The 27,447-nt window shown below is 36.6% G+C and overlaps 1 protein-coding gene across 2 annotated transcripts in view; it reads right to left on the reverse strand.

Moving 5' to 3' along the window:
- Positions 1-27,447, reverse strand: part of SRFBP1 (serum response factor binding protein 1) — a 69,247-nt gene that overhangs the window by 3,804 nt on the left and 37,996 nt on the right. For both annotated transcript variants that reach the window (XM_087926914.1, XM_026720396.2), the window contains 3 exons: positions 25,242-25,330; positions 21,141-21,213; positions 5,663-5,734 (listed from right to left, as the gene is read on the reverse strand). In XM_087926914.1, coding sequence (XP_087783040.1) covers positions 5,663-5,734; positions 21,141-21,213; positions 25,242-25,321 — 225 coding nt within the window. In that variant the 5' untranslated portion in view covers positions 25,322-25,330. The remainder of the gene's footprint in view (positions 1-5,662; positions 5,735-21,140; positions 21,214-25,241; positions 25,331-27,447) is intronic.

A 27,447-nucleotide genomic window follows, 5' to 3' on the forward strand; every position in this document is an offset into this window, starting at 1 on the left:
GATCCTACAAGAATATTCCTTGAAACAAGGGTATATTACAAAAAAGGTTTATGTCCATAAACCTTTCAATCCGAAATTAGAGCTGTCACCTTGCTTAAGAACTGCCTATATGCCATTCAAAGTGGTAGAATACCATTTCAACCAAAAGCTGATATTCGCTCTCTAAAGTCCCAGATCCTCCTAGTTATTTTTGTGGTGGAATGTCTGGTTTCAAAAGAGGGAAATTATGTGCATTTTGCCTTTGTTAAAACACCTAAAATAATTTTCCCCAAAGCATTCAAGTTACATACTCTCTTTACTCATGTATATTAAAACACCCAAGAATCTACTGCTTGACATTTTATTGACTAAATAAATTGAACTGAATTCAATAGACCTTGGTTTTATATGCTTTATCTTTTCCACATCTTAGAATTTAGTCAGTCTAAATTGTAATTCACTGAAATGATGCTGTAGTTTTTCCAAAGTGAATTACAGTAATTGATTTTATATGGATTATGTTCCATATTTGATATATGAAAACAATGATGCATCATTGGAGAATCCAGCTATTATTTAGGATCTCAACTACAGATAGAAAAAAATTCCACAAAATCTTGATCTTGGAATTACATTTCCATCATTGCTTCATTGAGCATGAGTTCTAAGTCTAGAAGACCCACAAACTGAGCATCAGTTCTGCCCAGAAAAACACATTTGCATTCAGAACTAAACACAAAATTCTTAGTACCAGAACAATCAGGAACAGGCAGCTGATCCTTTCCATCCAGATCTGAACAACTCTTATGTATTTGGACTAGACCTCCATGGGATCATTGGCTGACCCAAATGTGAGATATACAGGTGAAACTCGAAAAATTAGGATATTGTGCGAAAGTTCATTTATTTCAGTAATGCAACTTAAAAGGTGAATCTAATATATGAGATAGACTCATGACATGCAAAGCAAGATAGTTCAAGCCATGATGTGTCGGAATTGAGATGATTATGGCTTACAGCTCATGAAAACCCCAAATCCAAAATCTCAGAAAATTAGAATATTGTGAAAAGGTTCAATATTCTAGGCTCAAAGGGTCCCACTCTAATCAGCTAACGAAGCCATAACACCTGCAAAGGGTTCCTGAGCCTTTAAATGGTTTCTCAGTCTGGTTCAGTAGGAATCACAATCATGGGAAAGACTGCTGACCTGAGAGTTGTGCAGAAAACCATCAATGACACCCTCCATAAGGAGGGAAAGCCTCAAAAGGTAATTTGCAAAAGAAATTGGATGTTCCCAAAGTGCTGTATCAATGCACATTAATAGAAAGTTATCTGGAAGGGAAAAGTGTGGAAGAAAAAGGTGCACAAGCAGCAGGGATGACCACAGCCTGGAGAGGATTGTCAGGAAAACGCCATTCAAAAGTGCTGGGGACTTTCACAAGGAATGGACTGAGGCTGGAGTTAGTGCATCAAGAGCCACCACACACAGACGGATCCTGGACATGGGCTTTAAATGTCGTATTCCTCTTGTCAAGCCGCTTCTGAACAGCAAACAACGTCAGAAGCATCTTTCCTGAGCTAAAGAAAAACAGAGCTGGTCTGTTGCTCAGTGGTCCAAAGTCCTCTTTTCTGATGAGAGCAACTTTTGCATCTCATTTGGAAACCAAGGACCCAGAGTCTGGAGGAAGAATGGAGAGGCACACACTGCAAGATGCTTGAAATCCAGTGTGTGTTGATTTTGGGAGCCATGTCATCTGCTGGTGTTGGTCCACTGTGCTTCATTAAGTCCAGGGTCAACGCAGCCTTCTACCATAGCACTTCATGCTTCCTTCCGCAGATGAGCTTTATGGGGACGCTGACTTCATTTTCCAGCAGGACTTGGCACCTGCCCACACTGCCAAAAGCACCAAATCCTGGTTCAATGACCGTGAGATTACTGTGCTTGATTGGCCAGCAAACTCGCCTGACCTGAACCCCACAGAGAATCTATGGGGCACTGCCAAGAGAAAGATGAGAGACATGAGACCGAACAATACAGAAGAGCTGAAGGCCGCTATTGAAGCATCCTGGTCTTCCAAAACACCTCAGCAGTGCCACAGGCTGATAGCTTCCATGCCACGCCGCACTGAGACAGTAATTGTTGCAAAAGGGGCCCAAACCAAGTCCTGAGAACATATTCATGCTTATACTTTTCAGAGGTTCAATATTGTTCTATATACAATCCTTGTTTTATTGATTGCATGTAATATTCTAATTTTCTGAGATTGTGGATTTGGGGTTTTCATGAGCTGTAAGCCATAATCATCACAGTTATGACACATCACGGCTTGAACTATCTTGCTTTGCATGTAATGAGTCTATCTCATATATTAGGTTCACCTTTTAAGTTGCATTACTGAAATAAATGAACTTTTGCACGATATTCTAATTTTTTGAGTTTCACCTGTACAGCTGGATATTATTAGTGTACAGATGATTCCTGACCGCACCTTGGCAGATACCCTCTCCCAGTGTCTTCATGTTAAACATGAGTGACAAAAGCACTGGCAGCATTTACCCCAATCAACACTGAATACAACTAGTTATGGAGGAAGGAGAATTGTTACTACACCATTCCTCTCACTCTTAATCTCCAGAATCAATTAAGAAAGAAAACATTATCTGTGGTATCAAAAACCATTGATTTTATTTATTTAGAGTATGGCAGTATTGCATTAGCCAGGTGATGACAATGCTAATGCAGAGTAGTAGTTTGGCTGCCTAAGACTGCTAGCCCTATTTGGCTCATACTCACATGTTTTCTAAGGTGTATTATAGGAGGTGAGCTAGCTCCGCACCAGTAAGATAAGTGGCTTTCCTGAAATATCATATGAGGCCATTTCCTTCCACTGAAACCACCTCGCAAATGCGCTTTGCAACCAGGAAGATCCAGCATCAGCAGGGTTCTAACCATCCATATGAAGCACCATTTCATCCCCCCACTGACATGGTACCTATTTATCTACTCACATATAACACGTTTTATAACTGCTAGGTAGGCAGAAGCTGAGAAGAGTGACAGCTCACCCCACCAGGACTCAAACCACTGGAGCAAACATGATCTGCAGCATCATTAAGCCACTGAGCCACTATCTTTATCCTGTCTCTGTCCAGATGTCAACTACAAATGTGAACTGTTTTGGTTCTATGTCCCTCCCTGAAAATCAACTGAAAAGAATCCTGACATCTATTCAAGAACATTACCACAACAGACAAAAGCCCCTTGAAATAATTTCTTTGTATTAGCTATTCTTACTGGGGTAATAAAGATTTTGTGCTACATGGATTTTGTCCATGTCTGGTGTTGAATAAATATTTTCTAACCCCATGCATGCATCAAATAATAATAATTGCTCACAATCCAAGCATTGTCTAATAAGCTCTTGGGTCTCAGATTATTCTTATAGTCTACAGTAACAGAATCTTGAAAGGCTAATTATGTTTTTCCTTCCTCTCCCTCTTATACCTCAGGGAATTAAGGTGCAATCAATTTGATTTTCTTTCTAAAGCCTTCATTTTCTTGACTTAAAACATATTCTTGTAACCATCACTGCAGAGTTTCTCCAAGGCCATCAGCTGCTGTGCATAGTGCCTGGGCAGGATATATAAAATGGGAAAATTTCTCCTACTTGGGCAAATTGACATGGACATCCTGCAGGTTATGGCAAGGGAAATATTCATGCAGCTTCATCAAAAGGTTTATATGCAGATGAGATGATCATCAACAGAATTGACACACTCAGAGAATCTGAGATTATGAACATAGTGCAACCTAAGACTAAGTAAACAAAATATTCAAGTTAAGTATTCTTCCATTTAAATAGTAATGCAAGACAGGAATATTTATAACTAGCTTTTTATTGAACTAGTTTTGCTAAAAGATATATTCTTTGGCATGGGAGGAGATACTAATTAGGAAAAAAATTCTACTGCTCTGAAAATATTTAAGATCACAGTTCAAATATACACATTTTCTGAGGATCAGAAGATTTATTCACGTACCTTACTGGAACAGAATTAGTCATAACAGGCAAATTTTACACTTCCACGTAACATTCTCTCATCACCAACGTTCCCAAAGTAATCACAGCTATTTCTGTTTAAAGTTCACATCTGTTTGCCATGGAAATTTATCAGGAAACTGTGGTTTTATACATCCACAGTCATTTCCATTTCAGCCAAGATGAAAGAGCTCTTTTAAATCTGTAAAATTTATCTCTAAAATAGTAATCTTGTTGTATTTGTGGAAGTAAGAATATTTAAATATTATTACTTTGGCATCCAAGGAACTCTTGAGTAGTAATGGGAACCGGCTGGGTGTCCAAGTCCACGCATCTTAAAGTTGATAAGTTTGAAAAACACTAAGATAACTAAGCAATGGTATTGCCCTAAAGGTGTGCAGAGTTAAAAACACAAGCAAAAAACCCAAAATAAAACAAAGTCCCTTATTAATAAAAGTACCACTTTCATACTGCAAATATTTCAGATGCAAAAATGCTAGTAAAGAACAAACCCTTCACTGTGATGGAATTCCATGTTCATACAATATAAAGTATATGTACAATATCAAAAGATTACATTAATTCAGTAAGAGCTGCTAAGCCACAAAGATTTGACTATTTATTTATTTATTCATTTAGTGAATTCAGGACTACACATACATTTTTTAAAGAAAAGAATGTAAAGAGTTTACTTAAGTAATCATGTGTTTGGTTTTTAATGCATTAAGAAATGCCAACATTTTTCAAAGCATTTGAAAAATAACGTTTTCAAAGTTAAGAGTCTTAATCCATCAAAACAATACTGGTTTGTGAGACTGCATTCCTACATTTCTGAAATTACTTGACAGTTAGCTTTAATGCTCACTGAAAAAGTGCATTAAGATTGAATGTACTGTGACATATTGCTCCATTTTTAAACGAATATCCTGATATAACTGAATCTCATAATTTAATATAAATACGCATCTATCTATATACAGGTATTAAAGCAAGACCTTTAATATAACTCATTCTAAAATAACTGCAACAATCAATCAAGTACAAGATTACCTTTAGATCTATTAGGAAAATTCTTAATTTTACAGCAACCCAACTGTAATCTTGACGGAGGAAAAATGACCAAAGATAGTCTTGGTAGATGTTCAATATAAAAAAATGTACCTTCCTGTTAATCTGCACAACTAATTTTCTCTTTTGGCAGTAATCATGCCAAAATTTGCGTTTGGAACTAGAAAGCTAGAATTCAAGAACAATAGTGGTAAGAAAAATCTGTACTAACATCTACACACACGATATAACATGTTGCCAAGGATATCTACAAGAATGGTCAATACCAACAATATGCAATTTAGATTCTCAAAACCTTGCTTTTTTTTAAAAAAAAAAGTCTATTGTATAGTTACACATGCACGCACACAATAAAAGGTGCCAAGGTTTTGATCACCTGGCCATGCCTACCATTTTGACATAGCTATATGCCTCTGGAGATGTTCCCTATGATGCATTGACACGTCACTGGAAGCTTAATGTATTACTTATATTAAAAGGGATGCAATCATATCTCATTGTGTTAATGTACTGATGGTAGAAAAATACTTTCCAGACAAAAATACAACTTTTAAGAAAAGTTCAAAGCATCATACCTTTTTACAAATAATCCCAAAGTCAATTTCTCTCCCAAGTGCTGATTTGGTAACCTGATCAAGTTTTATTTCCTAGAAAATATAACAGAACTGGTTATTTTCTCTATGCATTTTTGTGAGCAGTTTCAGTGCAAGTAACAAGCAACACAAACATTATTTATGTGTAAAAATATGCAAACAGGGTACTTTCCAAGAATTATATGCAACATATAAAGTTTGGAGACATGTAGTATTATAAAGACATTTGCAAAAAAATATTGACTTACTTCTTAAGACTTAGGAGACTAAGCAAGAAACTTTTAAAATGTAGAACTGTAGACAGGATGAGAATAAATGATTGTGTGGTGCCAAATTAGACAAATGTTGAAAGAGCTCTATTATTGATTTGCTAATAGCCAAATTTAATGATTTTGATATTAAACTTTCTAAACAGCTTGGGTTTAAGCATTTTGGGACTTGAATGTCTATGAGAACACTTTCTTCCTTACAGATCTGCCTAGCTGCTATTGTTAGTAGAGCTCTCCCCTCCTTTGGTAACAAGCAGTTTTAAAATATCTTCCATAACTGGCATAAATCAAAGAGTTAATATAATATGAGCTTGGTCAGATATAACAAGAAGATGAATAGAAGAATCTAACATATTCTATGGGCTCTGTTGTAAAGCTATTATCTTATTTGCCTTGGGATCAGAGCAAGTGCTTGGAACAACATGTACCAGAAAAAGGCATTTTATTTCCAGGAGTGCCAGCTGCCAGAAATCTTTGGATCATATAGTGGCACAGAACAGTTGTGAAAATAATACTCATGAATATTTAATTCTTCAGAAAAAAAGCATAGTTTCATTATAGGGGGTGTTTTATTGAATAGAAGGGGTGGAAGCTGGGATTATGCCTGCAAACCAATTATTATGTAATGATTATTTTAAGGATTTTTCCTGATTTCAAGTTAAATTTGAGCTTTTAGTTCACAACAGTGTAACGTTTTCAACAAGAATTTTGAATGGCTCAATATGAGCCAGACACTTTGACCACTTCAAAGGCCCAGGAAGCTTTCATATTGAAATGTATCTATGACAAAATAAACTCCATAACACGTTTCTATCAAAAGGGCAGGGTTTTTTTTTTAAAGTGAACACTTTTGGAATAATTTAAATATGATCTAAAGAATTGGAATATCCAATAATGTTCTATCCAATGGCTCCAACTCTTAAAAATATTAAAATTGCATGAACAGATTTGCAATTAAAGTTGATTCATCAAAAATTTTAATATGAGTTTATTGGACTCCCTAAATAATGAATTCAAAAGGCAGGACATCAATGTTTCCTGTTGGAGGCGTAAAAATGTGATATTGACCTATACAATATGGTTCTTTTGATCATTTGTCAATGTTTTGAAATGGTATTTTAATGCATGTAAGCAGGGAGGGGCATGGTAACTAGAAGTTAGATACTGGCTTATCAACCAGAAGGTTAGCAATTCAAGACCCAAGCACCATGTGATGGAGTGAGTTCCTGTTCTTGTTCCAACTTCTGCCAAGCTAGCAGTTTGAAAGTGTGGAAAAGCAACTAGTTAAATAGGTATCACTTCAGTGGGAAGAAAACAGCATTCCCGGCGTACAGTTATGTTGGCCACATGGCCATGGAAACAACTTCAGGCAATGCTAGCTCCTTAGCTAGGAAAAGGAGAATCACTCCCTAGAGTTGGACACAACTTGACAGGGGAAACCTTTATTTGTTTTCTTTGTTAAAACTTATGCAATCACCTTTAAATGTTAAAGATGTCAAAGTAGTATTAAATTATGTACAAAATGTTTGGAAGTTGTTTATCAGGAATTATGGCTCTATCATGCATGAGCAATGGTTAAAAGAGTAATGTTGAAAAAATTAGAAAAGTGGCATTATTCCAGACACTGAAGAATAGCTTTTGGAAATAATTTCTTATCTGGCCTGGAAAAGGCAGCATTTTCCATTAATCAAAGATAAATAATAAATAAAGGATGGTGCAATATATTCTACTTTGGCAAACCTGTTATGATACATTGCAATAATATTTCTCAATATGCTCAATATTAAATATATCTGCAAACCATTCACATACTAGTTAGGTTAAAATGTCACTTCTTTATAAGGTAATGAATTGCTAAAAAAGGAAAATCAGCTATATCAACACCACTTTCAATTTTTAAAATTCTGCTATACTTTTAATTTTAATGCAATACAATAAAAAAACCTAACTTTTTTTAAAAGTACATACTGCAGTAAGATGTACTTATTAAAATCCAACAGCAATAAGAATCTAGTTGTAGCCGAATCACAGCAGTTTTCCAAATCTTTTCCAAAAGCAGAAAAGACTAGATCCTGAATGGCTTTTTACTGAATCATGTGCTGCTTGAATACCTGCCATTTTGCCCAGCATGCCATTCTGCAGTCAGTAGTACCAGAGATATGATCCATCTCCAGTGCTATATCAGCAGGCTAGAAAATTTAAAAATAAACCAATAACCCACTTTGAAGTAATGTCCAACATCCACTGAATCTCAGAATTCTCTGGCAACTCCATACAATTGCAGCATATAGCTGTAAAATGTTTCCAACCTTGAAAAGTTTTCAAATCATGTCCTGATCTTGAAACATCTAAAATGGTTGTTTCAAAATCAAACTATTTTGAGATAAGTTTGAATGCAATGCATATACTAAATGCAGTTATCATTATCCATCTAAGAAATCTGAGAACAGGAATCCTGTTTATCTGACCACATTTTACAACTTTTATTCAGACCTCTTTACCAGCACAAATTGAAAAAGGAGATGGTTTCATGAATATTCTTGCCTTCCTCTACATCTCCTAATTAATAATCTCTAAATAGGAAGTGTTATTGGTAGAGCTTTGCAACTTTGTTCAGGTCAATGATTACCGTTAGCCCGCGAGTGGCATGATGGAGGCGCTATCCAAAAGTAGTATACCAGTGCAAATTTTAACTTGATAATTTAATGTATCGTTAATTAAAAATTGCACTGATTAGGAGGGCAGAGCTGGCGTCGTGACGATACAGCATGCAATCTTGGAGGTCTGAGATCGCTGCCGATATCTTTGCTCCTGGACAGTCCAAATGGATCTAAACTGTCCCGAAGCGACGGTGAATGTAAAGAGCGCATCCTGTCAATCCCAGGGACACCGCAAAGTCCCTGGTAGATCTAGGAGAAGCTCTTTTTTGCCAGCGGCAAAGAGGCAGCCATTAAAGCTGCTAAAGTTGGGACAGCTCCGAAATGAAAGAGAACGGAAAGAGAAAGTGTGCCGGTTTGGTGAGAATTTTTTCTTTATTTTAAGATTTGAAAGGACACCCTAAGGAAAAGAAAGAATCTATAACAATTTTGACAGAAGTGATTAAGTGGTGATTTTAAACAGGAAGTCAAAGTTATTTTTTTTATTTTTTTTCTCATTCCTGGATTTTTTACACATGATTTTAGATTTTGAAACTGGACTGTTTCTTTTTTCTTTCTTCCACCTTTTTTTTTCCTTTTTGACTTTGTAATATTTTAGGCTAGACACTCCCTTCAAGTCATCTTTTTAAATATCTTTTCCCCTTTTTAAATAATTTTTATTGTATCTTGTTTGGAAAAGGAGGGGGAAAGTGAAAGCAGAAGAAACTTTGTAACACTGCCAACTAGAGGCTCTCTTTTTTTTCTTGACAAGACAAAGCAGAGAAAAAACTGAGACTTCTTTTCAAGGACATTGCCTGTTTGATAAGACACAGGGAAGAGCATGGGAGAGTATTATTGCAGGTGCTCTTCTGGGTTTCTATCAATAGCTGAAGTCTGTTGTGTTGAAGGTTATAGAAAAAAAAGGTGATAAGATTCTGGAGAAGAGAGTTATAAATTTTAACAAAAGCCTTGGATAACCAAACAAGGTGCAGTGTGCTCTTTTTACTTTTTTAAGCTGGGCTATTTAACAAACCCCCTCTTTACTAGCTTACTTTTTGTAATAGCTATTTGGATCTTTGTCCTTTTGGAACTTGTTTTTGTCTTTCTTTTTGTTTTTGAAGTCTAATTTTTACGTTCGCATTTTATTTTGAAGGAAAAGCTTTAGTATTAATGATTTCCTTCCTTTTTCTTTCTTTTTTTTAAAGGGAGTAGTCTCTTTTCTTTTTTCTCTCTCCCTCCCTTGTATTTTTTTTTCTATTTACCTTCCATATTGGTATTTTTTTGTGGCTTTCTTTTTTTTTGTTATGCATCCTTATATACCTGAGACTTTTTAATTGGATTAAGGTGTTGAAGAACCTGAAGAACTTTTCTTTTCTCTTCTTTAGTTTTTTATTTTTTATTTTTCCGCCCGTTCCAGGATTTAACAATTTTTTCTTTTTTTGTGTGTTTATGGTCTTTTCTTCAATTTTTGAGTTTTTACTGCTATCTAACCAATCAATTGGATTAACTTATACAAGAACCTGAAGAATTTTTTTCTTCTTCTTATTGTTATTATTTGGCTTCTTTTTTCCCACTATTTTTACTTGGAATTACAATTGGTTATTTCACAAGTGGATTAAGACCTAGAAGAATCTGAAGATTTTGAATTGTCTGAAATGAGTAGGAAACTAACAGCCCCTGATTTCTCAACTTCTACTCCTTCCTTTTCACCATCTGGAGGACAATGCTCAATACAGATGATGTTACAGCAAGAAAAAGAACAGGAAAAAGTGACCCTGCAGATGATTATGCAAGGAATTCAAAATATACAAATAAGAACGAAAGAGAATATTGAAAAGAGAACAGAGAACATTGAACAAAAAACAGGAAAAACTGTTGAAAGGATGGAGAACATTCAACAAATAACGATGAAGTATGATGACAGATTCCAAAAAATTGAAGAAGATAAACAAAGAGATAAGATTGGAGATATTGATAGCAGATTAACTGTGGTTGAACAAGATAAAAGTGGGATGTTGAGATGGGAGATGGATAGATCAGAATTTTATCTCAGATTTCAAAACACAGAGGAAAAGGGACAAACTGAGATAGTTTAGCTGAGATAATGATAGAAATCTTGGCTGAAGCTCTGGAAATAACCAAAGAGAAGATGATGGATGGAATAGACGAGGTTCACCGAGTCTTCACAAGATATGCAATGAGAAATAGCTTACCAAGAGAAGTTCACATCAGATTTACAAAGAAAGCTATTAAAATGCAAATATTGCAGGTGGCAAGAGAGAAAACATTGAAATATAAAGACAAGGAGATTGTGGTCCTGAAACAAGTACCCAGAAGAGTGAGAGAGATGAGAAGAGAATACTGATTTCTGACTAAAATTCTACTTAAAAAAGAGGTGAATTATAGATGGCTGATTCCAGAAGGTTTAATGTTCACATGGCAAGAACAGAGACATAGAATTGACTCAATTGAGAAAGCAGAATTATTTTATACAGAATATTTTGGAGGAAAAGAGAGGAGACAGAAAAAGAAATGTCACTAATTGAATTCCAAGAGGACTGCCAAATAGCGACTGAAAAGGAAGAAGGTGCAGTAGGCGTAAAGGTGGAAGTCAAAGAACAACGTGAACCAAGGATCTATGAGAATTAGAGAAATTAAAGTTTGATATAATTTGCCTACAAGAAGTACCTATTAAAAAGCATATGTTCATGTTGGCCACAGATCATGGAAATGTCTTCGGACAACATTGGCTCCTTTCAAGCTAAGAAACAAAAATGAGCAGCAATCCCTACAAGCGGACACGACTGGCCAGGAGAAACCTTTACCTTTCTTTAAAAACAGAAGAGAGTCTCTGCTCATAGGTTTAAATATGTGGCACTAAAATAAATGAAAAATAAACTATATAATGAACTTTCAATTTAGTCTTAGGAGTAAACTCCACCAAAATCAGTGGGAACTACACATAGGATGATACTTCATAAATCCTGCAAATGTGCATTAAGGAGTTTATGTTGTATACTTACCTATTATTTAAGAAGTCACCAGAAGAAAATGATGTAATGACTTCAGACTAAACTTTAAACTGGAAATTATGATCTGAGCTTTTTAGACGAAATCACTAAAGGAACTATTTCAAATAGAAGAATCATAATTTAATGTCTTCTCTTTAAGATGCAACCATCAATGAACAAGATAGTAATTTTGTGGTAATGTTAAAAACAGCAGTTCTTCAAAATGCTCTTTGCTAGCTATTGCAGGAAAGTAATTTGGCTATCAACTTTAGAAAAACTAAATTATGCAAAAGGAAAAGCTAGATCATAACATTATCTAGCAGGGCAACCAAAGAAGCCAAAATTATAATGTTTAAATGTTCTATTTCCTAAAATACTCCCATTTTGAAAGTCAGCATTTAGTTGGGATGGTATCTTCTCTTTTTCATTTGAAGTGCTGTCTTTTATCATCTCCTTGAAAATTGCAGTTAGGATTCATTTATACCCAGTCCTACGAAGTTTTCCCCCCATTACTGTTTTCCTATTTTGGCATTCTTCGCAGCACCTCATTTCTTTTTCAAATTTTTTTTGGGTGGTGGTGGTGGTATAAGGATCATTTTCATCCTAAACTCTTCCTGCCAAATAGACAGATTTTTTTTTAACCCATCAATGATGTCATCTCTTGCTTTACGCCAACTAATTCATGAAACAAAAAATAATTTGACAGAGACCAATCGTATGTATATATATCCACTGAAGTCACTACAGTAGTGTGTGTATCTGTGTGTGTATACACAAGCACACCACTCAACAACCTTACTTATTGATGGATTTAAAAATTGATTCAATAAAGTGAAAATTATAGGGAAATTAAATCCTTTAATTTCTACACCTGAAGCCTAAATATGGTTGACTTCTGGAAACTTAAAGCTAGCCAATGTTCAGGAGATAAAACCTTAAAAAAACAATAGAGAAAGAGGCTGCTACAACTAAATATGTTCAGGGATTTAAAAAAAAACACTTGGAAACCTGTGTGAAGTAAAGCTAAAATTAATAGATAACTTTCAAATAAATATCAAGCCTTGATAAGGCAAATAAATATTGGGGACAGATCCATGCTATAATGCAGAAGAGTCTCAAAAATGAATATAAAACTGAAACTTGAAGTTTTTATTTTGGCATTATTGGGTGAGGGACTGGAAAAATGATTTGGAGCTTTGTTATTGTATATGTTAAGTGCAGAAATGGAATGATACATCAATCCCCACAATAGAAGAATGGATGGAAAACGTGATGGAACTAGGAGAGAGGCAAAATTGACTATTTTAATTAGTGAAAGAATATATTCAGCTTGGTTTCTACCTGGAAACTTTTTCTGGAGTTTATGACTGAAATAGAAAAAGATGGTCTTGACTTTGCGTTTTGCTTAATAGTTTGCTGTTATAGAAAAGGGTAGTAATTATTAAGTTGGGAAAGTTGAAGCTATAATTCTATTTTCTACTTTACTGAGCTAAAAAAAGTTGGAAGTCAATGCATTTTTGTTTTCCCTCACTTGTGTTTTGCCTCTTTTTCTCTTTAACATTTTCTGATTATCTTTATATTCATCTGTATTTTCTATATAATTTCAACTCAGTGGTGGGATTCAAATTTTTTTTTACTACCGGTTCTGTGGGTGTGGCTTGGTGGGCATGGCAGGGGAAGGATACGGTAAAATCTCCAGTCAGAGGTGGTATTTGCTGGTTCTCCAAACAACTCAAAATTTCTGCTACACTATATATATTTGCTTAGTGTCTAACATGCACAGGGTAAAAATAATAACCTTTTTTTTGGTTAAAAGTGTTGCTGACAAATATATAGAGGAATATAGATCTCCTGGGTAATATTACAATATAAGTGCTTCCCAATTATATTTGCATTTTTGTTCCACAATCTTCCTGGCTCATTCTTGGAATTCCATAAAGTGTGGAGGCTTCTGCCATAAGAAATTTTCGTTATACAGGTAATCCTTGAATTACAAATGGCATGGAGCCTGCCAATTACATTCGTAATCCGAGGATTTGTAGGTGTGAATCACATAACTTGAATATGATCACTCCTTGCTGATGCACAAGGTATCTCAGAGTGGGGAAGGCCATGGGGGGGGACCTAGTGCTTCCGATCATAAATATTTTTATCAGCGTAAGTCTGTATTTGTAAGACCATCCACCCTTAAATATAAACCATTGTTTCCAAAATTAGAAATTAATTTGCTCATAGTTATCCATCCTTCCAAATTAGAATATTCATTATTTGGGATGAGGGGTGGTAGAACTGAACTGTTCACAGGGCTTTTGCTTAGCTTGACAATTCCAGTCTAAATACTGTAAATAACCAGAGGAAGGAAAAGTCAAATACTAGGTTTGTTGTTGTTGTTGTTGTTGTTGTGTGTGTGTGCACGTGTGTATGATAGTTATATATAGTTATCCAAAGATATTTATTGATTTCATCACATAGTTACTAGAAGTTGAACTTGATTAATAGATTTTATTTTTAAAAATAATGAATCTGCAAGTCTGTAGTATTTACTTAATCTATTTCAAATTCTAACTGAAGGTAGTGTCACTTTTTAACTTTAAGTACCATTAACATCAATAGTGGAAAAATTCCTTAACCTCAAGTTTAAAAAAATATTCAACCAAGGTCATAATGTTCTTTGTTCCTGGTATTTAATATAAATGTCTCATACAGTTCTGATGAAATAGTCTGAAGAAACTATAAACACTTTTAGTTCCAATAGCTTCAAGAACTCCTGCAAACAATTAACCCAATTTTTCTCATCCACTTAGCTCATGTTATGCCATGTTCTTTCCTCACAAAAGGACATTTCTAGGTTTTAAATAAGTAAAGCTGAATATTTTATAAAAAATCTTACTAATACCATATTTCTCCAACAATATGGCCCCTCCCAATAGGAAAACCCAGCATGTTTTCTAGGCATAAAATGAAATTAAGCCCCTCCCCCAAATTTAGGCCAATTTTAAAACATGCAAAATTGGGGGGGGGAACTTGCCGTTAGGAGCGCCCCACAGGCAACGTCTTGCCACCAGCTGCTCCTAATGGCCGATCATGGCGGAGGGCTTCCTACTCCCAAGCGCCTTTGCTGAAGACCCGGGTATGGTGCTGGTTGCAGGACGGGTCAGCGGGTGGGCAGCGGCAGCATGGATGTCTGCTGGCAGCGTTTCAGTCGCTTATCGGGCCTCCGTAGCTTTCACGGTTCCCGCCGGCACTGGTGCCTCTCTCACCAGTGCCATCTCCAACAACAGCGTCTGAGTTGCTCCCGATTTCCCCCCATCCACATCCAGGGTAACAATAGGGGGGAAAAACATTTTGAGGTACCTGGGAGTGCTGCGTGCTGCATTTTCATTTAATTCCAAGCGGCTGGTTGGGCATGAGAAGAGCCAAGCAAGTGTCTCTGCCACTGCTACCCTTGGTGCTCCAGCCTCGGGCTCTGCAAGTTTCCAAAAGTCCTGGTGAGCAGCCCATTCCTGCATTCCAAGCACGCCCAGGCCCAGCTGCAGCTGTCCCTCTCTCACCAGCACCATCTCTAACAACAGCGGCAGCAGCGGTGGGAATTGTGGAAGCATTTCAGCTACTTTTCAGGCAGCAGAGCCACCTCCGTATCTTCCACAGTTCCCGCCGCTGCTGTCGCTGTTGTTGGAGACAGCACTGGCAAGAGAGGGACAGCTGCAGCTTGGCCTGGGCACACTTGGAATGCAGGAATGGGCTGTGCACCAGGACTTTTGGAAACTTGCAGAGCCTGAGGCTGGAGTACCAAGGGTAGCAGCGGCAGAGACGCTCGCTCGGCTCTTCTCACGCCGAACCAGACGCTCGGGATTAAACGAAAACGCAGCACGCAGTGCTCCCAGGTGCCTGAAAATGTTTTTTTCCATCTGTTGTTGTGGGGACAGGGGGAAAAGCGGGAGCGACTCAGACACTGTTGTTAGAGACGGCGCTGGCAAGAGAGGCGCCAGCGCCGACGGGAACTGTGGAAGCTACAGAGCCCTGGGAAACGGCTGAACCGCTGCTGGCGGACATCCACGCCAATGCCGCTCGCCCGCTGACTCGGGTCTGCAGCAAAAGCGCTTGACGGGGGTAGGGAGCCCTTCGCGCTCCACCATGATCGGCCATTAGGAGTGGCTGGTGGTGAGGCGTGGCTGCCCGCGGGGCACTCTAGGTGAGGGTGCGTGGGGGGGGGAAGAAATTAATTCACCCTGAAAAGACATCCTAGCCATTTTTTCAGGGCTCAAAAAAAAAAAAAAAAAAAAAAAGACCCAGCCTTATTATATGAGAAACCTGGTAGTAGTTATTCTTCCTTAATAAAACAGAAGGGAAAGAGATCTCTCATACCAACCCACTTTGTTGCAATGCATTCTTAAGAGTAAATCTGATATAATTAAATATAAACTATACCTTTTGGATGGCAAACTGAGGGTAATGTAAATATTCAAGAGGCTAGATATTTATCCATGCACTTTAAATACAGTAGTAACTATTCAATAGCTCTTCATATTCCAAGCTACTTGCAACTGACATAATCTTTTGGTGTGTACGCATGCTTTTAAATGACACTGTCTAAATTAAACAATATTAGAAATTGGCATGCTGCAAAAATCAGTTGCTCGGAGCCAATTTGAAATGAGCAGCATGAAATAATAGCAACAGACAGATAGATAGATGCAGGTGCTTTTTAATTTTAAAAAATTATTTGGGCTCCGTTAGAATTCTGGAGAATAGTCAATAAAAATAATAGCGAGCAGCATTCTAATATTTCAGGAATTGTTACATCCACCATTTCTAAATGGGCATTCTCTCTATATTCTTTTAATATTAGTACTTCAAATTTCAGTTGTGTCCAATGGTCTAAGATGATCAAGGACTTCCTCTTTAAAGAATTGTGTTTGCACCTATCATAAAGTTGGAATTCATCAAAATTTCATCTTGTAGCAATGAAAAGAATAATGGTGGCTGCTTTAATAATCCAGCTGGCTTCTCTTAGAAGTAGAAACACTGACAAATGACTGTCAGCTGATCTGCAATTTATCACACTAAATTTGTTTTTGTCAGAACAACTTGATCCAAATAAATGTAATATAATTTGCAATTCTGGCTCTGATAGTTTTACACTATTTCCAGAGGAAAAAGACTATTCAAAAATGTTTGAGGGCACATGGTTCTTAAGCCAATTTTTACTTCTCTAGGTTAGCTTACTAGGCACAGGCAGCGGTGGTATTCAAATTTTTGCACTACTGGTTCTGTGGGCGTGGCTTGGTGAGCATGGCTTGGTGGATGTGGCAGGGGAAGGATACTGCAAAAATCTCCATTTCCACCCCACTCTTGAGGAAGGATACTGTAAAATCCCTATTCCCTCCCCACCCCACTAAGCTGCTTTCCAGCTCTGTTCTCCTGTGCAGATCAACAAAAGAAGACCCAGCCAACCAGCTGGGACTCCGATCAGCTGGGACTTGGGAGGCAGCGAATAGATGGGAGTGGAACCAGAGGTGGTATTTGCCGGTTCTCCAAACTACTCAAAATTTCCACTACCGGTTCAGAACTGGCTGAATACCACCTCTGGGCACAGGGGCTGGAAAAGAAAACTAGAGTTGAACAGATGCTTAATTCGCATATGCTCTTACAAAATACATTTCAGTTTATGAAGTCCAACTTTATCTATTCCTGACTCCTTAAAAGGAACTTGTCTAGTTGAAAGAACTATTTCTGTTCAATAAAATAGCTTCTTGTGTATCATGAGGCTTCATTTTTCATTCTCTCTCTCTCTCTCTCTCTCTCTCACACACACACACACACACACACAAATGTATATTTATACATACACATATACATACAAAATAAAATATACATAAAATAAAGATGGGATAAAAATTTGACAATATTTTAGGCTAGTCATTTTCTTTCAACACAACTCATCTCTATTGGGAAAATAGGAGGAAGAACTGTTTTCTGCCTTGAGTTATTTATAAAATAAAAGCAGGCCATAAATAAATACTTGCCCAATGAGTAAGAATAGTAGAGATATATCTTTAAATTCTCTAGATAACAAAGCGTTTACCAGCAGTCTTTGGTTAATGAGTATTCATTCAATGACTGCGTCATGTCCCTGGTGGAGACTGACTCTGAGGGAGAGGAGGAACAGCTGACAGGGTGTGGAAGTGTGGCTCCAGAGGTTGTGGAGGAAGCTGGGGAAGGGCAGAGGCCAGCTGAGCAGTCAGAGGAGGACTCAGGCCCATCCCCTCTCCATCCTAGGGCACACAGGGAGGAGAGGATAAGGGAGAGACGTGGTCTACTTGGAAGGAGAGCACCTTGATCCTCTTCATGGGCTGCAGCTGTGACATTTGGATAAGAGAATGGACATGCATACTGGCGAGAGCTGGAAACAAAGCATGGAAATATCTCGTTTATGGTTCCTCTCTGAGTTTGGCATCCTTCCCAGTGTGTGTTCTGTTATCTGTGGATGTCCTCCAGCCCTTATCTTGCCTAGTTTGTGTTGTTTTTTACTCTTTATAATTTAAATGGCATTTTCCTCCTTCTGGTATCTGCTCAGGTGAGAGTTTTTTGTCTCCAGTCAAGGATATTTGGAGCTTGGAAGCAAAGTGAAGGAATAAAAGGGGCTTCACCTGTTTTTTTGTGACTGTGTTTATATGTATCCCACCTGGATCATCAGACTGCTTGAAATTATGACATTGCTGAAGTAATGACACACCTGTTCCTCAAAGTTATGACTGTTGCAGTGTCCCTGTGGCTATATAATCAAAATCTGGCATTTGGCAGCATGCCCAAATTTACAACCACTGGGTATGTTTTAACTCTTCCCACCCACCTATCTTCCTCCCATTTTTGATGCTTTGGGTGCCCTTCATTCTGCCACCTCTGCTGTCTTCACTGCCTTGCACTCCATGTGCTCTACTGCCTGGGATGCCCTGCACCACCACTGTCCTTCACTCCTTTGGCTGCCATCCTACAGTCTACCACTCCCCCACTCCTGTTCCCTTGCCTCCACCAGCTGACTTCTGCCATCTTCTTCCTCCTATGTCTAACCAGGTATGCCTAGCTTAGCCTTCCACAAGACAGCTGCTAGCTATATGAGGAATGCTGCATGCCACTTTGAGACAGCCACATGTAGCTAGCAGATGCTTTGCAAAGAGCTTGGTGCACCTCAATAGTGGGAAGAAAAAGAGACCAAAGGTGGCATGGATGAAAGGTGGAGTGCAAGGTGATGTGCAGTGGAGTACAGGACAGTAGGAGTGATGGAACGTAGGGTGGCTAAAAGGGCAGAGGTGGAGCGATTTAGATGGGGGGGGGAACTGAAGCAGAAGCAAGCACAACAAGGTAAAAGAAGAGACGGCAAGCACAATAAGGTATGAGGTCCTAACAATGGCACAACTGGCAGGTTCTTAGCTAAACCACAACTGAGAAAACTGAAACTGCTGTTGTAAAACAATGTGATGTTACACATAAAGAACATATTGCTTAGTAACAGAAATTCCAGTCCCAATTACTGAATTTTTCACTCCAAAAGACGCACTATGCTCCCCAAAAGTGGGTGGAAATGTCTGTCTTATGGAATGAATATTGCATCACAGACCGGGCTGCGGCGGTAGGGTCCTTTTAGAGTGTCAAGCCCCCTCTGGGGGTTTGCCATACCTGGGGTTGGTGTTGTGGCAGTGACAGGAGGTGAATGGTAGCAGTGATCCCTACCACCTGGAACACTGATCGCTGGTATTCCAGGAGGCTGATCCAACCGCCGAGCAGCTGCTCGATGGTGAAGGCTCCAGCATTCCCTGGCAGAGGCAGAAGACACGGAGGAGGCAATGACAGTGTTTCTGATTGGCCAGCCCACTGATAGGTGGGGCTACAGGAGGCCAGGATCCAGCCATCACTCAGCTGACCAGTGGTGGGCACAATGGAACGGAGCCCTGGTGAGCCATGTGCTGGAGCTGCGATAACATGCTGAAGCTGACCAGGCTGTTTGCTGCAAGGAAATTCATCCTTCATGAAAATTCATGCTAGCCAGATGAATACCAGATAATGGTTGAACTGCTAGAGGTGTGGACAGGCGGAGTGATGTGGACCCCCCTACAAAAGATGCTGGGAGGCAAAGGCTCCCAAAGCTGACTTTACACCCAAACTTGGACAGGAGTAATGAGTGCCTGAATAAATGTGGTTTCTGCTACACAGTTCCAGAGTGCCTTTGCTTCTGTTTGTTCCAGGTCTGGGCTTTGGACCTTTGAGATACAGTGTTGGACCCTGCTTCTTCTGTCTTTGTGACTGCCCGCCTCGTCTGTCTCTTTTCTGCAGTACAGGAGTCAATAGACAGAGTTGGCACATGAGAGGACACCTATCTGTGGTCCTCTCAGGCTCCAGTTCAGTTTTTTTTTCTTGTTTTCCTCCTCTAAACCTAGATGAATCTTATGGTAAGGTGTGTCTTATGGAGCGAAAAATACAGTAACTTCCTTAAGCAAGGACTATCTGTACATGTAATAGGTTGAACTGGACAAAGGGCATCTAAAAGAGAAAGACTTGAAGCTCCACTCTGTTGCTTTTGCTTGGGTGGGACGGCATTGTATGCAATTATATAAAAAGGAGATTTCAAGCATGATAAGTATATGAAGTCCTCAATATGTATTGTTTTGAAAGCTGTTCCACACCATTTTAACTTGTTCTATAGGCTACACACTTGAAGAGACTGTTTTAAGCTATTATTAATTAATCCGGTTAAAATTTCTCAGTTTGAAATATTTGCAAGGATTAGTATGTAAAGCTAAATTAACATTGCTGATCTAATTATGAGACAAAATTAAGCATTCATTAATAGGGAGAAAGAACATTCCTGCAGTTTAATCATAAGGGTAAACCTCAAAGATTATTTTTATATTTTGATGTATGATACAAATACATTGTATAATTAACAGTTGCTATAAAAATGTTTGCTGAGAGCTTGCCAGTCTCTTAATGGCCCATCATGTCTGTGTAAAAGAAATAAAAGACTTGCAGAAACTAATGAATGCCTTAGCTTAAAAAAAATGCCATGGTTTCAATCCACTTTGTCAGTTGCTGCTTTGTGTATTAGAACAGTGACAGCACCACATAAAAATGTAAGGAGTTGGTAAGAAACAGACTAAGAACTATGATGTCACCCACTGTAATAGCCATCCATGCTTTTAAGCAGCAGCCACACTTAACAAAACCGTTTACCTCAAGAACGGAGTCTGAGATTCATAGTAATGTTGGAAAAATGTAATTTTGGAACACTTAAAATCAAACTTGACTATCACCTTGACAATTATACCAATAAACAATAAATAAAATAAATAAAAATTTTTTACAGTAGTGTCTCATCAAATTTACAGTCTGGTCGTTTCTCAGACATAAATAGACAAACCTGGCATATACAAGAGCTATAACCACAAGCTCACTTAAATGAAAAAGCTTTGAAAACCAAAAGTTTCAAACTATATGTAGAATTTAAATTGCATGCAATTTGAGCTGTTTACAATAGGCATGGCACTACCTTCATAGCATGAATTTCTTCCAGTAATCTCTGCGCACGTCTGTGATTTTTCAACACTGCATCTTTACTACCCCTAAAAAAGAAAGGCATGTACTTCATATTGTATCACATACCTACATATGTGATCACAAACATTTATCTTCTATGCTCCCCACCTTTCTTAAGCCATTTAGGGAAACGCTTTGCTCACAGTATTACCTTTGAAGATCTGACAAAGCTGCAACCTTTGTCATGTGGAGTAGTGCTCTGAAAAGCCACCTAATTGGTTTCCAAAGCTCTATCATCTATCAATTGGCATATTATTATTTTATAGACAATAAATTATGTTTAAAACTGTAAGAATGCTTGATGTTATACACTGTGCATAACAATACAGATAGTTCTTGACTTACAATGACAATTGAGTCCAGAATTTGGATCATTAAAAGTTACTAAGATTGTTAAACAGGTCAACATGTGATATGACTCAATTTTACATTTTTACATGGTTGTAAATCAAGCCACTGCAGGCATTAAGCAAATCCAGTATATTAATGGACATTTTCTACTATTTTTCAGGATGCTGCAACGGATCATAAATGTGAGCTGATTGCCAGGAGCTTGAAATGTAATCACGTGACTACACAGGAAGACACGTTAGTCCTAACTTCAAGGATGGGTTGTAAGTAGTTTTATGTCTATTTTAAGTTGAAATGGTCATTAAGCAACTGATCATAAGACAAGGATCATCTGTATATGATTCATTGATTATATGTGATCAAATTGTTTTTAACTATTAGTAGCCACATAGGTTTTCCTCCATAGTGATCTGTCCCTGACCTGGTCCTTCAGGTTTTCTTGTGATGACTAACGTCAAAAAGACCTAGCTTTTGAAGTAAAATATTTTACACGTGTTTTGAATAAGAACTCTGGGTGATTTGTTGAACAATCCTTTGATTGTTTTCTTGGCTGTCTATGCATTCTCAGGATTCTTCTCCAATACCAAACTTCCAAGGCATCAATACTCTTTCTATCCTATTTCTTCACAATTTAATATATGCTTTTATAGTGTCACTTTCATAGAATATCAGAATTCTGATCTCTGTAAGTAAAGACACATCTGGCATCTCAATATTTTTTCCAAGGTCTTTATGGCTACTCTAACAAGTGCTAGTCTGTGGCTTACTTCTTGACTGCTTGTTTATGTTATTGATGATTGAGCCTAAAACTCAGAAGGTATGTATCACTTTAGTAGCTTTAAGGTCAATTCTAAGGTTGATTGTTCTACTATTATATTTAGATTTTTATATTTAAGTTTAGTCCCATTTTTTCACCTTGTTCTTCAACTTTTATTAATAGAACTTGCAGAGGGGTTCTATATTGTTATTAATGCACTACTGCATTGTCCCAGTAGTGTCATCAGCATAGAGCAGATTATTGATATTTCTTTCTCTAATTTTAAAATCATGCTCAATTTTTTTCCAATCCTGCTTTACTTAATATATATTCAGCATATAGGTTGAATAAATAAAAGGATAAAATGCAGCCTATTCTTATTTCTTTACCAACTGGAGTCAGTCTGTTTCACTATGTTGTATTCATAGTATACCTTCCTGGCCTATAGATTTCACCTGCGGACAATGAGATTGTTCTGGTGTTCCCATTTTCCTAAGGCTGACAACCTGACATCAACAGCTTAACATCATCAACACAATCATTGCTTTGTCAGGTTTCTTTTTTGCTATTCTTTGGCTTTTTCAATTATTCATTATACATTGGTTATAATGTCTTGTGTTTCTTGTCTTCTCTAAAGCTGTTTTGAAAACCTAGTATTTCTTTTTCCAAGTAGGAATTTAATCTGTGTTGGATTATCCTCTGTGTTTATTTTACTAGCATGCAAATGACAGTGTTTCTCAGGTCTGCACAACTTATAGAGTGGAACTGGCAGATTGATACCTTAAAAAATAATTGCGGGCCACAAATAATAACTGGCATGCCAGTCAGCTGTTTCACACCAGCAGAAATAGAGCTGGCAATGTCTGTGAGGCTTGGAGGTGCTCTATAGGGTAGAAGTGGTACAAAAGCCAAGGTGATGGTGATGTTGGGCTGTAATGAATTGGTTACTTTTCAAAGAACACTGGTGAGCTGCACAAGGCTGGTTGTGGGTAGCATGTGTCTCATGGGCCATATGTTCAGGCCTAGTATATGTATGTGTGTATGTATATTATTCCAAAATATATATTTCATGCAGGCCTAATATAGCTACATACATGTTTTACCATGAAAGGATGTCTGTTAACACAGTACATTTAATAATTATGTTTAAGTTCTTTTTAAAGTTATGTAATTGTTTACACGTACTTGCTTTGTTAAGTTTTAGGTGCTTCTATGACTTTAAGGACCAATCAATGGTTTTATTTACAATATTATCAAAAGTATCTCCAAATTTAATTGCAACTTTTTATATTCATGGTCCTAACTTAGAACTCACCTGCTTGAATAGAATGTTATTTTTACTGGAAACCTATAAATCTTTTTAAGCACAAAGAGATCAGTTAACTGTTAGAGATATACTTCTCAAAAGACACCCATATTCATATGATGGGGAATTCTACTAATGTCTCCCTTTTAAGAAGAAGTTATTTCAGGTATTAAATTTATTGTGATGCTTGCTAGGCATGTTCTTTTGAATTACATTCCAAGTGTTTGGAAACTAGCAGAGTAATATAAATAAATATTAGTACTTTTACAACTATGAAAATAACTATTTTAAAAACGTTCGGGATGTATTTTCTTTCCATATTTATAGATAATTTATCTCCAGCAATACTAACAAGGGCAGGCAATTAAGTTTCCCAAGGGGACATATGTGAAACTGGGACTATTGTGGAGGGTCAAACCAATAGAGCTGCCATCACTATGGGCCAGAAAGGGATAGCCATGGGCCATAGAATGCCCAGGTTTGGAATAAAAGGATATTTAAAATTTTGGATTGCATATGTAACAAATATAATTTCATTTTGCCTTAATTGTTAATAATTAAAAATACAACATAACATTTAAATATATGAGACAAAGTTTTATGGGGACAATTCTTCATTTTGCATAAAAAATCAGCTTTTTAAATATATTTGTAATTAAAATGATAGATCAAACAGTTTAAAGAAATACCTTAAGAGACAAGTGCTAAAAACAAATTTAATTTTCTTCTGCTATTGCAGTATCATCAAGAGGAACTAAAGTAGAAAAATTGCAATGTTGGGTGACCTAGCTGAATCTAATCATCATCATCTTCACATAATATGAAAAGACTCAATAGGTAGAAAAAGATGTCAAATTCAGTCTAAATATCTAACAAATGTGCAACAAGTCATAATAATAGGCATAAATATTCTTCCTTCTTGATCCTAAAGTAACAATAACTGTTAGAGAGTTAACTGTTCCTTGCTATCTAATTAGAACTGAAATATTTTCATAAAATGTTTTACTTAAAAAAAAGTTTAACTGAACTGGAAGCAAGTTTGATTCTAAGTAAGAAATGTGAAAACAAGTCAAATGTGGCTGTTAAAGCAATAAAAGCAGCATATATTCTTTTAACTCTCTTCCAACTATATCAGACTCAGACATAATACAACTGTTCTCTATAAGGAATTGACATTTGTCTAGGTCTGCTTGTTCTAAAATTAATGTATTTTCTGGTCAGTATTAATAGTTTCCGATAAATGCATGCCCACTAAAGTAATAGCCTACTATTCTGTAAAGATTATCACACTGTACAATGTTAAAATCAGAGTCTTTTTTAAAAAAGACTTAAAAAATTTTTTTTAAAAAAATACTTGATTTCATGTAAGGTCATTTATGGCCATTACAATTTTTTACATGTTATGCTTTCATACAGACCACTAACCCATTCTGATATATGACTATCAAACTATCATAAAATAGGATTTCAGGTACTATAATTTAAATGTTAAAAGCATACAAAACATGAGGACATGTTTGACTTGAATTAGCCTTCTTCCACCAATATAACAGCTTACATGGTCAGAAATCAGACACAATTATATTTTCCCATTTATTCTATACAAAAATCATAGAAGTACAAAAAAGAATTAAACTTACTTTTTTCCCTTCAGTTTAGCAATATGCCTTGTTAGTTTTCGAATTGTTAAAACTCTGATTTTCTTCACTTCTTTTCTCATCTTGACAACCTGTGAATGAGAAGGGCAGGAAGAGATGTATTATTATCAATATACTTTACACTAAAATACCAGTTTACCACTCCTTAACTTACCAAAATTTTCAAGTAATTTCCTCATTGTAGAAAAAGTTTCTCCAAAATTGTCAGACAATTAAGGAATACAGGTAGAGCTTGGTTAAGAATGATAACCAGGACTAAAATTTTCATTACTAAGTGATGCAATTGTAAAACAATGTTACATGAGTGCATTGCTTAACAATGACAATCCCAGCAAAATTTGGCATGGAAAAATGGGCGATTTTAAAAAAAAACCACACATTACATTTCATAATTTTCTAATGGATGCAATTGTTCCCCAAAGTACCAGAGTTTCAATAGTTAAATCTTGTCCAGCCAATAAAGTTACTATATATGTATATTACAAAGTGGCCCAAATCAATAGTTAATACTTGATAATAGTTAAGCATGGTAATATAATTCCACATATGAAAAACCAAAATCCTCCTGCATTAAATAGTAATTGAATTTTCTAGAGTACCACAGAAATGTTCTAAACAAAGGATATATTTTCTGAAGATATTTTCCAGGTATATAAATTTGAATTTCCTCAGAATATAAATTAATTTTATTTTTCATCATTTAATCATCTTTCATCTTTCCCCAAATTGTAATGAGTTTAATGGCTCCCATCTATTAATATCTGAAGAAATCTGTTTATTAACTGTTACTGAATTATGTCCTTTGGTACACACATACCTAATTATGTAATAGATCCAGTACAAATAGCTATTCCTTAAATGAATAGGTATTTTTTACTCATTGGTATCAATTTTGATTTGGACCAACTATAAGAGCATCTTGCTATTTTGCTAAATCATCTAGCTTTTTCATCAAAACTAAGAGGTATTACTTTAACTTTTATCCTTGATAACCGAACTTTTAAAAAGTTCCCCATATATAATGGATATAAGAAAATTTGAATTAGCAAGGGAATACATAGCTGATTATCTGTTAAGTATACTTTTAGAAAAGAGAAGGTAAACTATTTTAATTTGAAGATGAATGAATCTACTGAGCCAGCCACCTTGATTTGTTTTCCATAAAGCAACTGAAACAAAGGCCTCTATTCCTACATGACTTTAGTAAATCTCTGAATGACAAAAATATATGGTTTCCATCCCTCTCCAACCCCTGCCCCCCCCCAAAAAAAGTGGGCAAGGAAATATAAAATCATGATCTAGAAACTATGAGCAAGCCACTAAAGTTCTGTGCCAAACATCTGTAAAATGCCACTCCAAAAATAAGAATTCTTAGCCATACTCACAGAGAAAACCCACAATTATACAACTGCAGCAACTGAAAAAGGCACTAAATTGAGTGGACTCCTACATTTCAGGTACCTGTCTGGAAATGCTGTATTTTAAGGGCATGAGAGTTATATTCATTCCTCATGCTGTTCAGTTTTCAAAAGGTGAATTAAATATAGGGCAATGGTACCTACCTCAAATAAAATTTGATTTTAAAGAGGAAATTAAACTTATAAAAATTCTTAAGAAGTTAACTGCCTGGTAGAAAGGTAGTTTACATCTTCAAAAGCATAAGCCATAAATAAGAAATCTATCCAAGAGGACTATTTCACATTAACCAATACTTTGTTAATATAAACAGGAAGAACTGTATTTTAAGAAATCCTCTTACAGAGTGCATATTTAAATAAATTATTTCTGTAATAATAAATACTTTTCTTTAAATATTATTCCAGATTATGTTTCAGGAAATAAGTTCAAACCAACATAACGTCAATAAATAATCATGTAAAAAGGAAACATATTTTATTTAGAAGATTTCTTGGCTATTTTAGGTATGGATATGAAAACAGAGTTTATTGATAAAAAGTATCTACAGTTAATTAAATTGGGGTTCTTGTTACAAGATTTTGGCCAGGCTTTAAAAGCTTTCCAACAAGGTTCACATTCTACCAAGTTTTCTATCATATTTTGCCCACTCATCCATGTTTCCCATCATGCATTAAAACAATCTGGTGGTTCAACTTTATTTTAGCCAGGCTTAGCCAAATGTCTCCTGACATTGGATTTTGGCATGTAATCAACAGTTAAACAAGTACAG

This window comes from Pseudonaja textilis, chromosome 2, assembly GCF_049901715.1.
Source record: "Pseudonaja textilis isolate UNSWEBS1 chromosome 2, rPseTex1.2, whole genome shotgun sequence".
Classification (NCBI taxonomy): Eukaryota; Metazoa; Chordata; class Lepidosauria; order Squamata; family Elapidae; genus Pseudonaja; species Pseudonaja textilis.